At 51.9% G+C, this 13,881-nt stretch overlaps 5 protein-coding genes across 5 annotated transcripts; 4 read left to right on the top strand and 1 right to left on the bottom strand.

The window, feature by feature from the left end:
* Nucleotides 1–224: 224 nt before the first annotated feature.
* BKA67DRAFT_245270 (uncharacterized protein) lies at nt 225–2,736 on the top strand. The gene is made up of 7 exons (XM_046095709.1): nt 225–526; nt 679–729; nt 784–809; nt 867–893; nt 956–991; nt 1,068–2,206; nt 2,259–2,736. The coding sequence occupies exons 1-7, from the start codon at nt 501–503 to the stop codon at nt 2,688–2,690; spliced, it is 1,737 nt and encodes a 578-aa protein (XP_045959936.1). The 5' UTR covers nt 225–500; the 3' UTR covers nt 2,691–2,736.
* A 774-nt stretch (nt 2,737–3,510) lies between these two features.
* On the top strand, nt 3,511–5,215 carry BKA67DRAFT_561428 (outer mitochondrial membrane protein porin). The gene is made up of 5 exons (XM_046102528.1): nt 3,511–3,632; nt 3,791–3,913; nt 4,081–4,111; nt 4,322–4,824; nt 4,891–5,215. Exons 1-5 carry the CDS (start codon nt 3,588–3,590, stop codon nt 5,038–5,040), a joined length of 852 nt encoding a protein of 283 aa, XP_045959937.1. The 5' UTR covers nt 3,511–3,587; the 3' UTR covers nt 5,041–5,215.
* Nucleotides 5,124–6,480, bottom strand: BKA67DRAFT_245387 (uncharacterized protein). The gene is made up of 3 exons (XM_046095710.1): nt 6,153–6,480; nt 5,920–6,077; nt 5,124–5,679 (listed from the first exon to the last, which is right to left on the bottom strand). The coding sequence occupies exons 1-3, from the start codon at nt 6,389–6,391 to the stop codon at nt 5,360–5,362; spliced, it is 717 nt and encodes a 238-aa protein (XP_045959938.1). The 5' UTR covers nt 6,392–6,480; the 3' UTR covers nt 5,124–5,359.
* A 2,439-nt stretch (nt 6,481–8,919) lies between these two features.
* On the top strand, nt 8,920–9,489 carry BKA67DRAFT_657597 (uncharacterized protein; the record flags this gene model as incomplete). Its single annotated transcript, XM_046107140.1, has 1 exon — nt 8,920–9,489. One exon carries the CDS (start codon nt 8,920–8,922, stop codon nt 9,487–9,489), a length of 570 nt encoding a protein of 189 aa, XP_045959939.1.
* A 459-nt stretch (nt 9,490–9,948) lies between these two features.
* BKA67DRAFT_561437 (peptidase family M48-domain-containing protein) lies at nt 9,949–11,864 on the top strand. Its single transcript, XM_046102529.1, has 2 exons — nt 9,949–11,268; nt 11,321–11,864. Exons 1-2 carry the CDS (start codon nt 10,267–10,269, stop codon nt 11,456–11,458), a joined length of 1,140 nt encoding a protein of 379 aa, XP_045959940.1. The 5' UTR covers nt 9,949–10,266; the 3' UTR covers nt 11,459–11,864.
* Nucleotides 11,865–13,881: the final 2,017 nt, after the last annotated feature.

Here is a 13,881-nt window from a genome sequence, read left to right on the forward strand (position 1 = left end):
ACCTGCAGAAAACACGCGTGACAACCTCAGGCGGTCAACGTCACGAAAAGGAAATTCGAGTGTCACGGCAAAGCTCCTTATCAGTGTCGTTTACATAATGACAGGGTCCTCGTCCCAGGGCATCGGCACATCAAGAGTGTCGCCGGCCCAGTCATAGCTGCTATTCCGAGATCGGCCGGCAAACAAGCTCGACTCTGCCCTGCAACTAGGTTAGCACTTTCGACGGGCTCATTGAGTGGAAAATTCCTGAAAGGCCCTTCAAGACTCAGAGTCAGAGAAGGCGATTTGCTCCCCCGGCCCTATTCGAACTAGTTCCTACTTTTAGTAAAAGTTCAGGACCCGGTTGCCCTTTTGTGTTTCCTCCCATCTCATATTATTCCTCACGCTTGTGGTTCGTGGACAACTTCTTGCGCTCGCCTTATTCAACGCCCTCCCAGACCTTTTCCCTCCCTGCCTCGTACAAGCAAAAGCACCAGGAAATTTGCGGAACCGACACCAAAATGTGTGGCATTTTTTCATGTTCAGGGCGAGTACAACCCGTTTTCTTGGACCCCCCTGGAAAGCTGTAGAGTGTCTTGAATATCAATTCGTGACTTGGAGGGGCACTTTGGACCCCGCCAAACACTTTTACGCTCGTTCGCGGCCGGAAAGAAGCACAACCAACTAACATGTGCGTAGACACCCAGATGTGCAGAAGTTCAAGCCCACGGCCTTGAAACTTGCAAAGCAGTATGTGCTCTTTTTCTCCACCGTCTGCGACCTCAATTGACATGTTTTGAACAGGGTCCGACACAGAGGTCCCGATTGGAGTGAGTCACGAATCGACAATACATCCTTGGGGGGCGTATGTTAACCATGCTTAATAGGTGGAAGTGTGATCTGCAACGATACCAGTAAGACGAGTTCGCATCTGAGAGCAATAGAACAGGACAATGCTAACATGGTGCCTTCACAGTCCTCTGCCACGAACGTCTTAGCATTGTTGGTGTTGGTAAGTCGTAATCCTGCCCTATGCCTGGGCGCACATCTTTACACACAAGCCCGTGTTTGCTCACACAAATTTACAGAGTCCGGCGCTCAGCCCCTTACCAACGAAGATGACTCGATCATCCTTGCCGTCAACGGCGAAATCTACAACCACAGACTGATTCGAAAGAACTTGAAGACCCCCTACCACTTCAAGACACACTCCGACTGCGAGGTCATCATTCCTCTCTATATGGAATATGGTCTTGATGCGCCCAAATACTTGGACGGCATGTTCTCGTTCGTGCTGTACGACAAGAAGCTTGACCGCACGATCGCAGCTCGTGACCCTATCGGCATAACCACATTTTACCAGGGTTGGGACTCGAAATGTGAGAAGTCGACATATTTTGCCTCTGAGCTGAAGTGCTTGCACACAGTTTGCGACAAGATTCGGGCATTCCCTCCTGGTCATATTTTTGACTCCAAGACTGGTGAGACCCACAGGTATTTCCAACCATCGTGGTGGGATGGCTCGAAGGTCCCCGAAACACCTCTTGACTTGAAGGCCATCCGCAACTCATTGGAGAAGTCCGTCAGGAAACGGCTTATGGCCGAGGTGCCCTACGGTGTCTTGCTTTCCGGTGGCCTTGATTCGTCCCTTGTGGCTGCCATTGCCCAGCGGGAGACCCTGCGCATGAGAGCTGTGGCCGAAGCTGCCAACGCCGAGGCCGAGAACGCCGACGCCGACAAGGGTGAGGGTCTGGTTGGAATCGACGACGACAACAAGCTCTCGACCATGACATTCTTACCTCAACTCAACTCTTTCTCGATTGGTCTGCCTGGCTCGCCCGACAACGAGGCCGCCAAGAAGGTCGCCAAGTTCCTCGGCACCAAGCACCATGTCATGACCTTTACTATTGAGGACGGTCTTAACGCTCTGTCCGACGTCATCTACCACCTCGAGACCTACGATGTGACCACAATCCGTGCCTCGACGCCCATGTACCTGCTCTCGAGAAAGATCAAGGCTATGGGTATCAAGATGGTTCTCAGTGGCGAGGGAAGTGACGAGATCTTTGGTGGATACTTGTACTTCCACGCTGCTCCCGACAAGAAGGCTTTCCACGAGGAGACTGTCCGCCGTGTCAAGAACTTGCACCTTGCAGACTGCCTGCGTGCCAACAAGTCAACATCGGCGTGGGGTCTTGAGGCTCGCGTGCCTTTCCTCGACAAGGAGGTACGTACAAAGCACCGTAGCAATTATACCCCAGAATACTGACATTCTCTAGTTCCTCGAGACCTGCATGAACATCGACCCTGCGGAGAAGATGATCACCAAGGAGAAGATGGAGAAGTACATCCTGCGCAAGGCCTTCGATACTACGGACGAGCCGGAAACGGAGCCATACCTGCCCGATGAGATCCTCTGGAGACAGAAGGAGCAGTTCTCTGACGGTGTCGGATACGGTTGGATCGACGGCCTGAAGGACAACGCCGAGCTACACGTGACAGACGAGATGATGAAGAACCCCAAGCCAGAGTGGGGCAGCGATATTCCCGATACCAAGGAGGCTTACTGGTACCGCTGCATGTTCGACGAGCATTTCCCTCCCCACTGTGCATCGACGGTCGAGAGATGGACACCGACCTGGTCGAAGCAGTCCGACCCTAGTGGTAGAGCCATCTCGATCCACGCGCAAAAGTACGAGGACAGCGCATGAGCGACGCGTGCCAAGAGGTGGGGAGGCTTACATAGGGAGAGCAAGGTGCACGGCAAAATGAAAAAAAAAAAAAGTGTTGTTTAGCATAGAATCAGGTATACCACTTCAATATATAGGGGTTCGGGTTGAAGCATTCGTATACCCTCGGATTAGCACGGCTATGCTGGGGTCTTTTGTTTTGAAACGAACCAAAGCAGGTCAGGTACTCGGTACATGGTATAATAAAATGAGATGAAATGACCAGTTGTATTCTCAACATGGCATGCGCAAGCACCAATGTGACAAAGACTAATTCAATCTGTGCGGCACTGAAACTTGTGGACGTTGTGTTGCAAGCGGTGTTGTGGCATCGTCTTAAGCAGGGCATGAATAACGTCTGTCCTCCAGACACCCATATGAGGAACTAGTCCAAGGTTAGGTATTCGCAATCTCAGTCAATGTTGACGTTGATTGGTGCAATGACTGCACATGATGGGCGCAGGGGTCGCGATTCGTTCTGAGAAGTTCGCTCTCGCGGTTCAAGAGGAAGCAGAAGCGGAACCCTTGGAGGCAGCCCTGGACGGAACTAACCTTAGTCCAGAATAGTAGCTGAATCGTCACTTGACAGACTGGTTCCTGACACTGACAGTGACACTCGAGTGCAATTGGATGGGATTGGGTTGGGATTGCATTGCAGTGCCAATTGCATTGCATTGACCAGGCCGCTGGGCTGGGGGGTCTGCGGCTGGCTCATACCGCTACTGCGACTGCGACCGCTCCCGCTACCGCTGGCGGCCAAAGAAAACAAATTTCACCAGTAGAGGAAAACATCACCTTTTCCATACAATCATAATCTTCATAACCCAATCTTCTTCTCTCAACTCTATTTCCATCTCATCCTTCGACTCTTTGCCCAGCATGTCTGTCCCTGCCTTCTCTGACATTTCCAAGTCCGCCAACGACGTAAGTTTTCCGTTCCATAGCCCGCTGCGCCGTGCGCTGGAGCTATCCCCCAACATTTCGGCTCTGAAACTCCAACCCGAAATTTCCCGCATGAGGCTATCGCGAAGCTTTTTCCGCAATTGCACTCGGTCAGCGCTGACCATTACTCCATCGTCTAGTTGTTGAACAAGGACTTCTACCACCTGTCCGCCGGTACCATTGAGGTCAAGAGCAACACCCCCAACAATGTTGCTTTCAAGGTGACCGGAAAGAGCAGCCACGAGAAGGCCACCAGTGGAGCTGTAAGTTGACCTCTCCCACCCCAGACACTGCTTCTCAGAGCGCGTCAACCATTCAATCCCCAGTAACCTTCAAGTAAGGTCCAAGGGATGGGTGTGGCGTTGCTGGGACTGTCCTATCAACCTCTTCTGGGACCAATGGCTGACCATGGGATTTCTTGTGCTTGCAGTTGGAGGGAAAATACTCAGACAAGTCGCTCGGTAAATCATCCACCACAGAATCTTCATCTCGAACAGCATCAAGCAAGACGAAAAGCAGCGGGCAAAAGAGATCGAGAAAGAAACCAACCTCCCTCTCATGTTCGCTGTCAAGGATAACAGTGCCCGGCCCTCGCGCCTGGCCCTTGGAGTTTGCCATCATGCTGAACGATACTTACCCCTCAACACTGCTAACAATTTACCGCCGAACAGGCCTCACCCTCACCCAGACATGGAACACTGCCAACGCTCTGGAGTCCAAGGTTGAGCTCGCCGACAGCATCGCCAAGGGCCTCAAGGCTGAGGGTGTCTTCAGCTTCCTGCCCCAGAGCCAGGCTCGCGGCGCCAAGCTCAACCTGCACTTCAAGCAGAACATCTTCCACGGCCGTGCCTTCTTCGACCTCCTCAAGGGCCCCGTCGCCAACGTTGACGCCGTCGTTGGACACGAGGGTTTCCTCGCCGGTGCCTCTGCCGGTTTTGACGCCCAGAAGGGTGCCCTCACTGGCTACAGCGCCGCCCTCGGCTACGCTGGTCTCGGCTACAGCACCTCCATCACTGCCACCGACAACCTGAGCACCTTCGCTGCCTCTTACTACCACAAGGTCAACGGCCAGGTTGAGGCTGGTGCCAAGGCTACCTGGAACTCCAAGACCGGCAACACTGTCGGCCTCGAGGTCGCCAGCAAGTACCGCCTTGACCCCGTCTCTTTCGCCAAGGTACGTTCTTATCTCTGCATGTGTGACTCGCAATGTGCTCAGCAACTGACTGACAATCTGTAACAGGCCAAGATCAACGACCGTGGTGTCGCTGCCGTTGCCTACAACGTCCTCCTCCGCCCCGGTGTCACCCTGGGCCTTGGTGGTTCTTTCGATACCCAGAAGCTCGACCAGGCCACCCACAAGGTCGGTGTCAGCTTCACCTTCGAGGGTTAAGCAAATGGTTTGTGCAAGGAGTTTTCAGAGAGGGTTCTCTTGATGTCGAGGAAGCTGGACAGGTACCTGGACACATTATACCCCTTTCCTCGCATGTGTACTACAAACACCTCAAGATAGATCTGCATTCTAGCGAATTTCCTCTTGAATGTAGAATAGATTATTTGGGAAGCGCCCTTGATGTTTTCTTGACTCGTACTTTGTTCGCGTGAAAGCTATTCATGAGGTTATACACGATTCTCGTGATTATGTACGGTGCCTTTGCCCTATACTACACAACGGGAGCCAAGCTATGCGGCAATGCCAGCTTCCAATGTTCTCATGGTCTGGCTGGTGACCTATTCGTCTTCGTCTTGTTACTGTTCCAAGCCCGACTCCAGATCAAGGGGCCCAAGAAGCTCAACATGAGCACACCACTGATGACGAAGAACATACCCGTCGCCCCCCCGTCGCGCTCGACGTCGACGCGCTCGCCTCCACCACCCATCCTCGTGTGCCAGCTGCGAGTCCGGTGCTCCTCCGTCCTGCGGCCCGTCCTCTCGTGGCCCTCGCGGTCGAAGTGCGGCACATCCTCCCGGTGTCCAAAAGGGTCCTGCCCGGGCCCCATGCCCCCGGCCCCGAAGCCCGCCGCGTTGCCGCCCGCCCAGTGCCCGTCGTTGTGGTGGTCCCTCGTCCCCGCGCCCCCCGACGCCGCGCCCCCCGTGCTCTCGTCGTGTGCCGCGCCGCGCTTCGCCCCATGTGCCCCCCAGCCTCCCTGCCGGTAGAAGCTCGGCGGCGGCCCGCGGAACGCGCTGCGCCGCCGGGAGAGGCCCGTCGCCGCCCGCCCCCCCGCTGGGTTCGACGACGAATACGACCCCGGCGGGCTGCTGCTGCTGCCGCTGCGGCTGAGGCCCAGCACGTCCCGGTCGTATCGGCTGCGCTTCTCGGGCTTGGACAGCGTGTCGTAGGCTTCCGAGATGCGCATGAAGCGGGTCGAGGCCGAGGGGTCAGAGCGGTTGTGGTCGGGGTGGTGTGTTTTGGAGAGGTTGTAGAATGATCTGCGGTTCCATGGTTAGGAAGGCACTTTTGAGAGCTAGAAAGTGAAGGGGAGAGAGGGAGAGAGAGAAACGCACTTCTTGATCTCGGCTGGCGTGGAGCCGGGTGCGATCTTTAGAGTCTCGTAGTGGTTTGTAGCCCGGTCGATGTCGGCCTTGTCATCGCGGAGGGGCGAGGTGGTGTGGAAGGGCCGTCGGAGTCGGTGATCGCGTGCTGCTGCAAGATGCTGTTGCGAGGTCCGCGCGGCCGGCCATTGAGCTCGCGGGTTCTGGGCTAGGCGGATGCCCGTCAGGAGGGAGGCGCAGCGGAGTGGCATCCCTCATCCCGAATATCGCGTGCTAGGCTTCGGGTTGGAGGGAAGTCATTAACAAGAAATAGAAGAGAGTGCCCAAAAAAAAAAAAAAGGAGGCTTAGCCTGTAAGGATAAGGTGGTGACAGCGAGAGTTCGATATCGGATAGGCCCTTTGACAAGTAAATGACGACATGGACATAGCGGGCTGATCGCTAGTGCACTTCAATTTTGGGGCTAATAAGCAACATTAGATAGCAGGTCTCTAGTTATGTAGCACGACTGAGCTTTGAAGGTCCAATGGCTGCTATTACCACACGACATTGTTATGATGATCTTTTTGTAGTATCCTTTATGATAGCATTGTTTGGATCTTGCGTTTACCTAGTATGACGTCCAATCGTTGACCCCCCGGCAGCTTAGCTCTGCAGCATTAGACTCGTGGACTCCCGTTGCAGTCGTCATTTGTATACTTCGCATATCTAGGGGCACTCTACTATATCGTCAGACGAGATGGTCTCATATAGAACTGTCTTGAATTAAGGAACAACATGGTCATATAAGTTTTGTTCCGTTATTGACACATCGTTTGGCTCTAATATTACCAAGTTGAAGACCCGACAGAAGGAGAAACATCAAAATGATAGCAACATACTCGTAAACCAACTTTCTTCCACCCTCACATGATAAGGGGTCTGCACCCTTCTAGTAGTCAAACAGCAAGACCTCTGCTCCCGCAGCATTCAATTTTCGCGGCTCCGCCGCTGCCCAGACCTCTCCATGCTCATCTCGATCTCAAGTATCACATTGCCTTCGAGAAAGTGGCCTAATACCTTGCCATCGATGCTGATCTTGAAAAGCCGTTGATCTAGAAACGTGTCTGCCACCTCAAATTCCTGGTGTACTTGTGAAATAGCATCATAGTGAACGCCAATTCGTTTCATGTCAGAGGCCGGGACCTCTTTGACAGTGGCCAGGTGGTTGTCTTCGCGATGATCAACGACATTTCTTTGGCCATAGTATTTCATAGCAGAACTCCTGCCGTATGCTTAAATCGAGCGTGTTAATTTCTTCGCGAAACCATATCACATGGTCAAATTGGGATTTTATTGGCCAGTCAAGTTGTATGCACTGAAGCACATTCGTACCTTAGATACCCGTTGCTGAGTACTTCAATTGCGTTCACAGAATTGGCGAGGAAGTAGGTTAGAGGCATATCAGAGGAAGTTTCGACAAGACTCGAGATCTGCCGTGAGAATTTTTTTAATAAATTAAAAAGAAAAAGGCCCTTCCAAATACTCCAATTAACTATCCACCTCATCATAAAGTTCTTTCGGTGGAGTTACTGTATTCCCTGAGAGAACGGCTCTATACAGAGCTTTCTCCCATAAATCTGGTAGCTCGTCCCAGAATCTCTGGATGATTATTCTATACACCGTCATCATTGCTTGTTATGTCATACCATGTGCAAAGAATGTCTTTCCTAGGTGGTTGGAACGACGCCGAACGACTGTTTGCTCAACTACCAGTACAATTCCTTCCCAAACAAAGTGACTGTGTGCCTTGGTCTTCGATGATATCTCCATAGACATCTTCTTCCAGATACTCTTTGAGATGAACGATTTCCCACTTAGCCCGCTGGAATGGTGCATCACTGGCTGCAAATCTGGTGAGCATTGAGCCTTCAGAAAGCCGTGTCAGCAACGCCTCTTTCCGCTTCTCTGCTTCGCGATGGTGCTTTTGTCGTGAAGCTCTGATCTCTTCCCACGGCTTCTAGGAGGAGCGCAGTTGACGTGGCTGGGCAAGTCAATACTCTTTCTCCCTTTATAACCCAGCTGGATGCCTGATGTCTTGTCACGGATCTCTGATTCTTTCGATTTATTACGCTGGACTCTGGGAAAAGTGTCATCCGGCTTTTCTTTGCGGTCGTCTTTGTCCGAATCACTGCCACTATCCTGCCCACGCGACTTAGCTTTCTTGCCGCCCCTACTGTGCCCGGCTGCTTTCCGCAACGATGATGATGTCTGAGATGGGTTTGCTGGTGGCAGTAATCAAGCAACTGTTGAGTCCGTTCTCCTGCTAACGCCACTGGCAACATCGCGAACATGCCCGGTTGGAAATATTATGATTGGTGTCGTGAGCATCTGGCACGACTCATCATACGTGGTTCGCTAATAATGTGCTCAGGTCCGCTGCAGTCCTGATGGTCTTCCTGCAAGTAGGCGACCATTGATGGTCACGAGGGCAGGGTGGTGGCTAGGCCACCACATCACTTCATGTAGCACTACACTTAGTTGATACGAGATCCAAAATACTTCGCCAGCATTATCACTGGAGCCAGAATGACTGCCGAACGTGTGCGCTAGAGCTGCAATTATTAGGACTTCCCCAGATCGAGACTAACTGTAGAGCTAACTGACGTCACTGCTCCTAAGAGGGCACGTTTCTACTAGACTGGTCTAATTAATTGAGGCGCAATAGTTACCTCAAACCTGGCAGTCTATCCTGTGAGCTTTCAGAGTAGCCCGAAACAATATCCTGTGCGTTTAACCAAAATGGCCACCGTATACCCCGACGTCGTTCCAATCATCGAATCATGGCTATCTGCGAATCATCAGAAGATTGAGAGTTTCTGGGTCGGCGCGGATTGGAGATACTGGGCACGATATGAGCTTTTCATGGCTCTCGAAAAACTCATCCCGGACTGTCTGGTTACGCATGGCATGTCCGAGTTCTGGGATGAAGGGGACGAGGAAGTCGACATTCTAGTGGAGCCGCGGGATGGAGATCGAGGCACTATAGCACTTTTGCTAAGGTGCGAAAACGTTGGCGAGAACGAGGGCAGCTACGAGAGGTTTCGGGACCAGCTGGATGCCGATGTGGCAAAGGTTGAGAGCCTGGGACGGGTTGGTAGCTCATTCGATGACGCGAGGCTGTTGCTGGTCGGCTTTAGTGGTGAGCCGTCAGCAGAAGATGCAGAGTTCAGGACGCAGCCGCAACCAGAGCATTTCGTCAAAGGAGAGGTTCATTGTTGGATGGTGCGGCACGATGTCCTGTCAAGGGACCAGGATGATTCTCGTGGGACGAAACTCGGCATCATTGTCCCAAGACATGGCAATCCGTGATCTCATCAAAAGAAATAGTTAACTCGGATGTCCTCGAGGCGGTAACAGCCAATCTTCCAACTTCGTGCAAAGACATCGTGTTCTACCTCTTATTTGCCATAGCCGTCACATAGTTGACATGTTATAGAAAGTGTCAAAAGATGCCCTAACCTAGTAGTTCTGGATTGAGCGTAAGTAGTGATGGCCAATCATTGTCAACTTCACCCCAGCAATGGGCTAGTGCCATAGTTGTCTTATTCTCTAAGCCAGTATCGGTGCTATGAATGATGTCTTATCTGCTTAACGAACAACGATTGCAAATTCGGTGTTGTAGTATAGTGTAACGATAAGAACCCCCAGATATACTTGGTTGAACAGAGATCACTTGGTTAGCATCTTTACTAGTCTAAGTGTAACGTTTTTACAGCGTAAAAACCACATACGTTGCTAGGAACGCTAAGTACTGTGGGCTGAGTTCTACAGTGGAACGCACTAAAGTATGAAGTCATAGCATACTCCGCCCGACATGTGGAACGCGGTCCTAGATGAGCTAAGCTTTCTGGAAACCATAAACTCTTGTTATGTGAATTTGACCATTCCGTAGCTTACAGTTTATTCCCCGACTCAAAGAACAGCTTGTTGCTTATGGCTGTACTCATATAACCCGACTAAGTAAGTACTAGTATGTGCCGAAACGACCCCAAAGAGTCAGGCAAATCAACATTTGTATCCAGTATCTAAATCGCGGGGTGCCTTTGACAGGCACTCCTACGTGTATTCCCGGAGCTAGACACCACGATGGCTTCACTCGCGAGGCACGGACGCGCCTTTGCACGAGTCACTGGTCAGGCACGGACACAGATCTCGAATCCCACGAGAATCTTTCCCATACAGCGAACAGAGCAAAGGCTCCCTGTTTCGAGGATAACAACTTTCACACTTCGGCGCGCGCAGCCCACCCGACCTTTCTCGCAGACCTCCCGCCGACAATGGCAGGGCCACGACCCCGAAGAACAACTACGCAAGGCGAAGCCCATTTTCACGAACAACGGCTTTCGGCGCTTCGTCCGCTCCCCTTCGACGCACACCGTCATCGTCCTCTCAATGCTCGGCGCGGTAACATTCTACTTCATGAACCTACAAACCGTGCCAGTCAGCGGCCGGAAGCGATTCAACTGCTATAGCCCCGGCACTGTTGAGGCTGTGTCGGGAGAGCAGTACAAGCGCATCATCTACGACGTCGAGCGGCAGGGCGGGCGGTTCCTAAGCGACTGGGACCCGCGGACACAAATGGTGAAGAGAGTTATGCGCCGACTGATACCGGTGTCGGGCATGGAAGACAGTGCCTGGGAGGTGCGTGTTATCGACGACCCGAGCCAGGCGAATGCTTTTGTGTTGCCTGGCGGGAAGGTGTTCGTATTCAGCGGCATCATACCCATCGCAAAAACCGAAGACGGCCTGGCCGCAGTGCTGGGACACGAGATTGCGCACAATCTTGCGGAACACATTGGGGAGCGGATGAGTGGGCAAATCGGTGTGAATATCCTGCTCGGCAGCGTGGTGCTTCTCACCGCTCTGTGGGGAGGTGCGCTGTTGGGAACACAACTTTTCGGAGGAACGCTACTCGACCTCTTGTTCTCGAGGCCTATGGGGCGAAGGCAGGAATCCGAAGCAGATTATATTGGGCTTATGATGATGGCGGAGGCCTGCTACAATCCGGAAGCGGCGCTCTCGTTCTGGCAGAGAATGGAACATTATAGCCAGGGCTCGCCACCAGAGTGGATGAGTACACATCCTTCCGTAAGTGCAGATTGGATTCAAGCGAACTGCCCAGCATGCTAACCATGTACAGAATCACAATAGAATAGAGAAGATCAGAGAGTGGCTGCCGAAGGCCATGGAGAAGAGAAACGAAAGCGACTGTCAAGGCACTGCTAACTGGGCTGACATGTTTCGAATAGCTCTGAGCCAAGGCCATAGGATAGAGTAGGGTGTGCTCTCATGGCCTTTGGTAAATCATGCAAGGGGCAAAATACGAGGCAAACAAGCTCTTGTCAAGGAAGATCAAGTCACGAAGCGCTTTTCGTTGTGGCAATCCTTTGCATGCCTGGTTGGGGGCAATAAGTATTGTAGAGATATGGCGTAATCGTGCCGTGCTGGTGTAATATGAGATAATATGACATGTTTAATAATAACAATATGGAATGTGTGAACGGTCGAACCGCTCAAAATTAAACACAATATACCTATTCACAATATGCGATTTCCCAGATATCGCGAAGTAGCTTCCGCTGCGCACAGTCATAAAGCTTGCGGCAGCTTTCATCTCGGCGCTAATGTATGCGCCCGGAGGCCAATGACGCGGGGAAACCTGATCCCTGACATGAGCTGTGCCGAGGTTCTTCGAATCGCACGAGTCGCATTGTCATCCTCATTGCGAGCAAATGAACTGGTCAAATCAGCAACACATCTGAGTTCACAAGCCTTGCCACATTGCGAGAATTGCCCTTGCGAAATTATACTACAATCAAACAAAAGAACTGTCGGAACAAATACGGAGTCTTGACGTTGCCCATAATGTCTAAGTCATTTACCAAGAAGGAGGTTGCGGAGCACAAGACGGAGGATTCGGGCATCTATATTATCGTTGAAGACGGCGTCTACGATGTCACAAGTGAGTGCAGCCATCGCGCGATGTTCAGGTGCCTGCAACAGGCCTACATCATCCCGCAAGGGACAGCAAGGACGATTTGCTAACACGATATGTGTCTGCAGAGTTCATCGATGAACACCCCGGAGGCTCGAAAATCCTCAAGCGCATGGCCGGCAAGGACTCAACGAAACAATTCTGGAAGTATCATGGGAAGAATGTTCTGGAGAAGTATGGCCCTAAGTTGAAGATCGGTACGGTGAAGGAGGAGGCCAAGCTGTAAAGAGGTAGATTCGCAAAGCAAGCGTTTGACAGCATTCAAGGTTTCTGTATACAGGACAAGACGCATTTAGAAATTGAACTTCTGGGTATCCATATACGTCACGAATTTCAGCTGTAGCGGTGGGAACTTACTTTGCCAGGTGATCGCATACTGTACGCTGGATGGTGCTGCTGGATATGCGACAATGTTCAAGTAGCCTGTGCGAAGCGATGGTCCCCAGAGATTCCCCAAACTGAGTTTCGTGGGGGAGAGCATTAGGCCAGCCCAGCTGCAAGGCGCCAGGTCAGTACACAGTAGAACCTAGTATAAGCGAGAGTAAGTGCACCCAAGCAGAGTCTCCTGGACCAGTTATTGCCAGAGGATACTCAAAGCGAGTACGTCATGGATTCGTACATGCCGTGACACTTTGTTGAAAGACTTAAAAGACAGGAATGCCAAGACTGGGGATACCCTCCCAGAGTCTGGGGGCTCTGAGACCAGAAAGCTTAAGAGCGAATGACAAGACTTTGGAAGGTCAGGCGAGCCGTCCTCTCCCATTGGGCAATGGCGAAGCTCGGTCACGCACAGTAGTACTGCGTAGGAAATTGAGCCAACAGTCGGGCGGTCCTTGGGCAATGGTTGCTGAGGGAAATGGCAAGTGGAGTCGATCGGTGGCCTGTTCTTGGCTGCAGCGAGAGTGACGTCCTTGGCTTTGCATTATCGAACTGTCGCTGCTCACAAGGCTAAAATCCTCAAATCCCAAGGACTCGGTTGAACTTGGTATTCTAGGCTGCGACATTTAGGAATGAAAATGGCTCGACCGCTGCGTGTTCTGCCGAAGATTTCGAGCATTCTTAAACTACGCATATGCAAGCAATTGACTCGCAATTCGGCTTTTGTGCAGCTATCGTAAGAAAAATCTTAACGTTCGGAAGCTACGACTAGGTAGAACAGGGCTTCCAGATACATGGTGCAGACGCCGAAGACGTGTGGGGCAGCATGTACCGCAATACTAAGCTTGGACCTGCATGTTGCTTTAGCGTATCAACAAACAATGAAGACCTCGATGGATGCTCGGACATTCACCCATCCACAAGTGAGCTCCGCAATCTTTGGACGTCTTCTTGACCATTGGAATTGAATTCATCCTCATTGCATCGGTCCTACAACCTAGATAGAGACGTCTCTTTTCCACCGAATCCAAGACCCCTTTATTCCTATACAGATCGCGTTCCGCCAGCCTTGACCCATCCGACCTGAGCGCTTCGACGGTAGGTAAGCCTGACGTTTTCTTCTGCGCATGGCACTTATATCTCTCAAAAATCATCTCCAGATAATATCCGTCATTTCTCGTCCGTCCCCATCCTGGAGCATACCCACTCGGCGATCTAGCGAATCCTTGCGATTCGTTCGAGTGCACCTTGAAAATTCGCGCAGGCCGAAGAAGCGAAAGCGCCCTACCGCCTCCCGCAGTCCCATAGCCAAGCTTTTTTCGTCTCTT

The sequence above is a fragment of the Truncatella angustata genome, assembly GCF_020726525.1.
Source record: "Truncatella angustata strain MPI-SDFR-AT-0073 chromosome Unknown BKA67scaffold_3, whole genome shotgun sequence".
NCBI lineage: Eukaryota > Fungi > Ascomycota > Sordariomycetes > Amphisphaeriales > Sporocadaceae > Truncatella > Truncatella angustata.

Excerpts from the sequence above, each read along its gene's own strand:
- BKA67DRAFT_245387 (XM_046095710.1), bottom strand. The coding sequence starts at position 6,391 with ATGCCACTCCGCTGCGCCTCCCTCCTGACGGGCATCCGCCTAGCCCAG. Across the intron at positions 6,078-6,152 it reads ACGCCAGCCGAGATCAAGAA|ATCATTCTACAACCTCTCCA; the intron begins GTGCGTTTCTCT and ends ATGGAACCGCAG. Across the intron at positions 5,680-5,919 it reads CGTGCTGGGCCTCAGCCGCA|GCGGCAACGCGGCGGGCTTC; the intron begins GCGGCAGCAGCA and ends GGCACTGGGCGG.
- BKA67DRAFT_561437 (XM_046102529.1), top strand. The coding sequence starts at position 10,267 with ATGGCTTCACTCGCGAGGCACGGACGCGCCTTTGCACGAGTCACTGGT. Across the intron at positions 11,269-11,320 it reads GGATGAGTACACATCCTTCC|AATCACAATAGAATAGAGAA; the intron begins GTAAGTGCAGAT and ends AACCATGTACAG.
- BKA67DRAFT_245270 (XM_046095709.1), top strand. The coding sequence starts at position 501 with ATGTGTGGCATTTTTTCATGTTCAGG. Across the intron at positions 810-866 it reads ACACAGAGGTCCCGATTGGA|GTGGAAGTGTGATCTGCAAC; the intron begins GTGAGTCACGAA and ends CATGCTTAATAG. Across the intron at positions 894-955 it reads TGTGATCTGCAACGATACCA|TCCTCTGCCACGAACGTCTT; the intron begins GTAAGACGAGTT and ends GTGCCTTCACAG.
- BKA67DRAFT_561428 (XM_046102528.1), top strand. The coding sequence starts at position 3,588 with ATGTCTGTCCCTGCCTTCTCTGACATTTCCAAGTCCGCCAACGAC. Across the intron at positions 4,112-4,321 it reads ATACTCAGACAAGTCGCTCG|GCCTCACCCTCACCCAGACA; the intron begins GTAAATCATCCA and ends ACCGCCGAACAG. Across the intron at positions 4,825-4,890 it reads ACCCCGTCTCTTTCGCCAAG|GCCAAGATCAACGACCGTGG; the intron begins GTACGTTCTTAT and ends AATCTGTAACAG.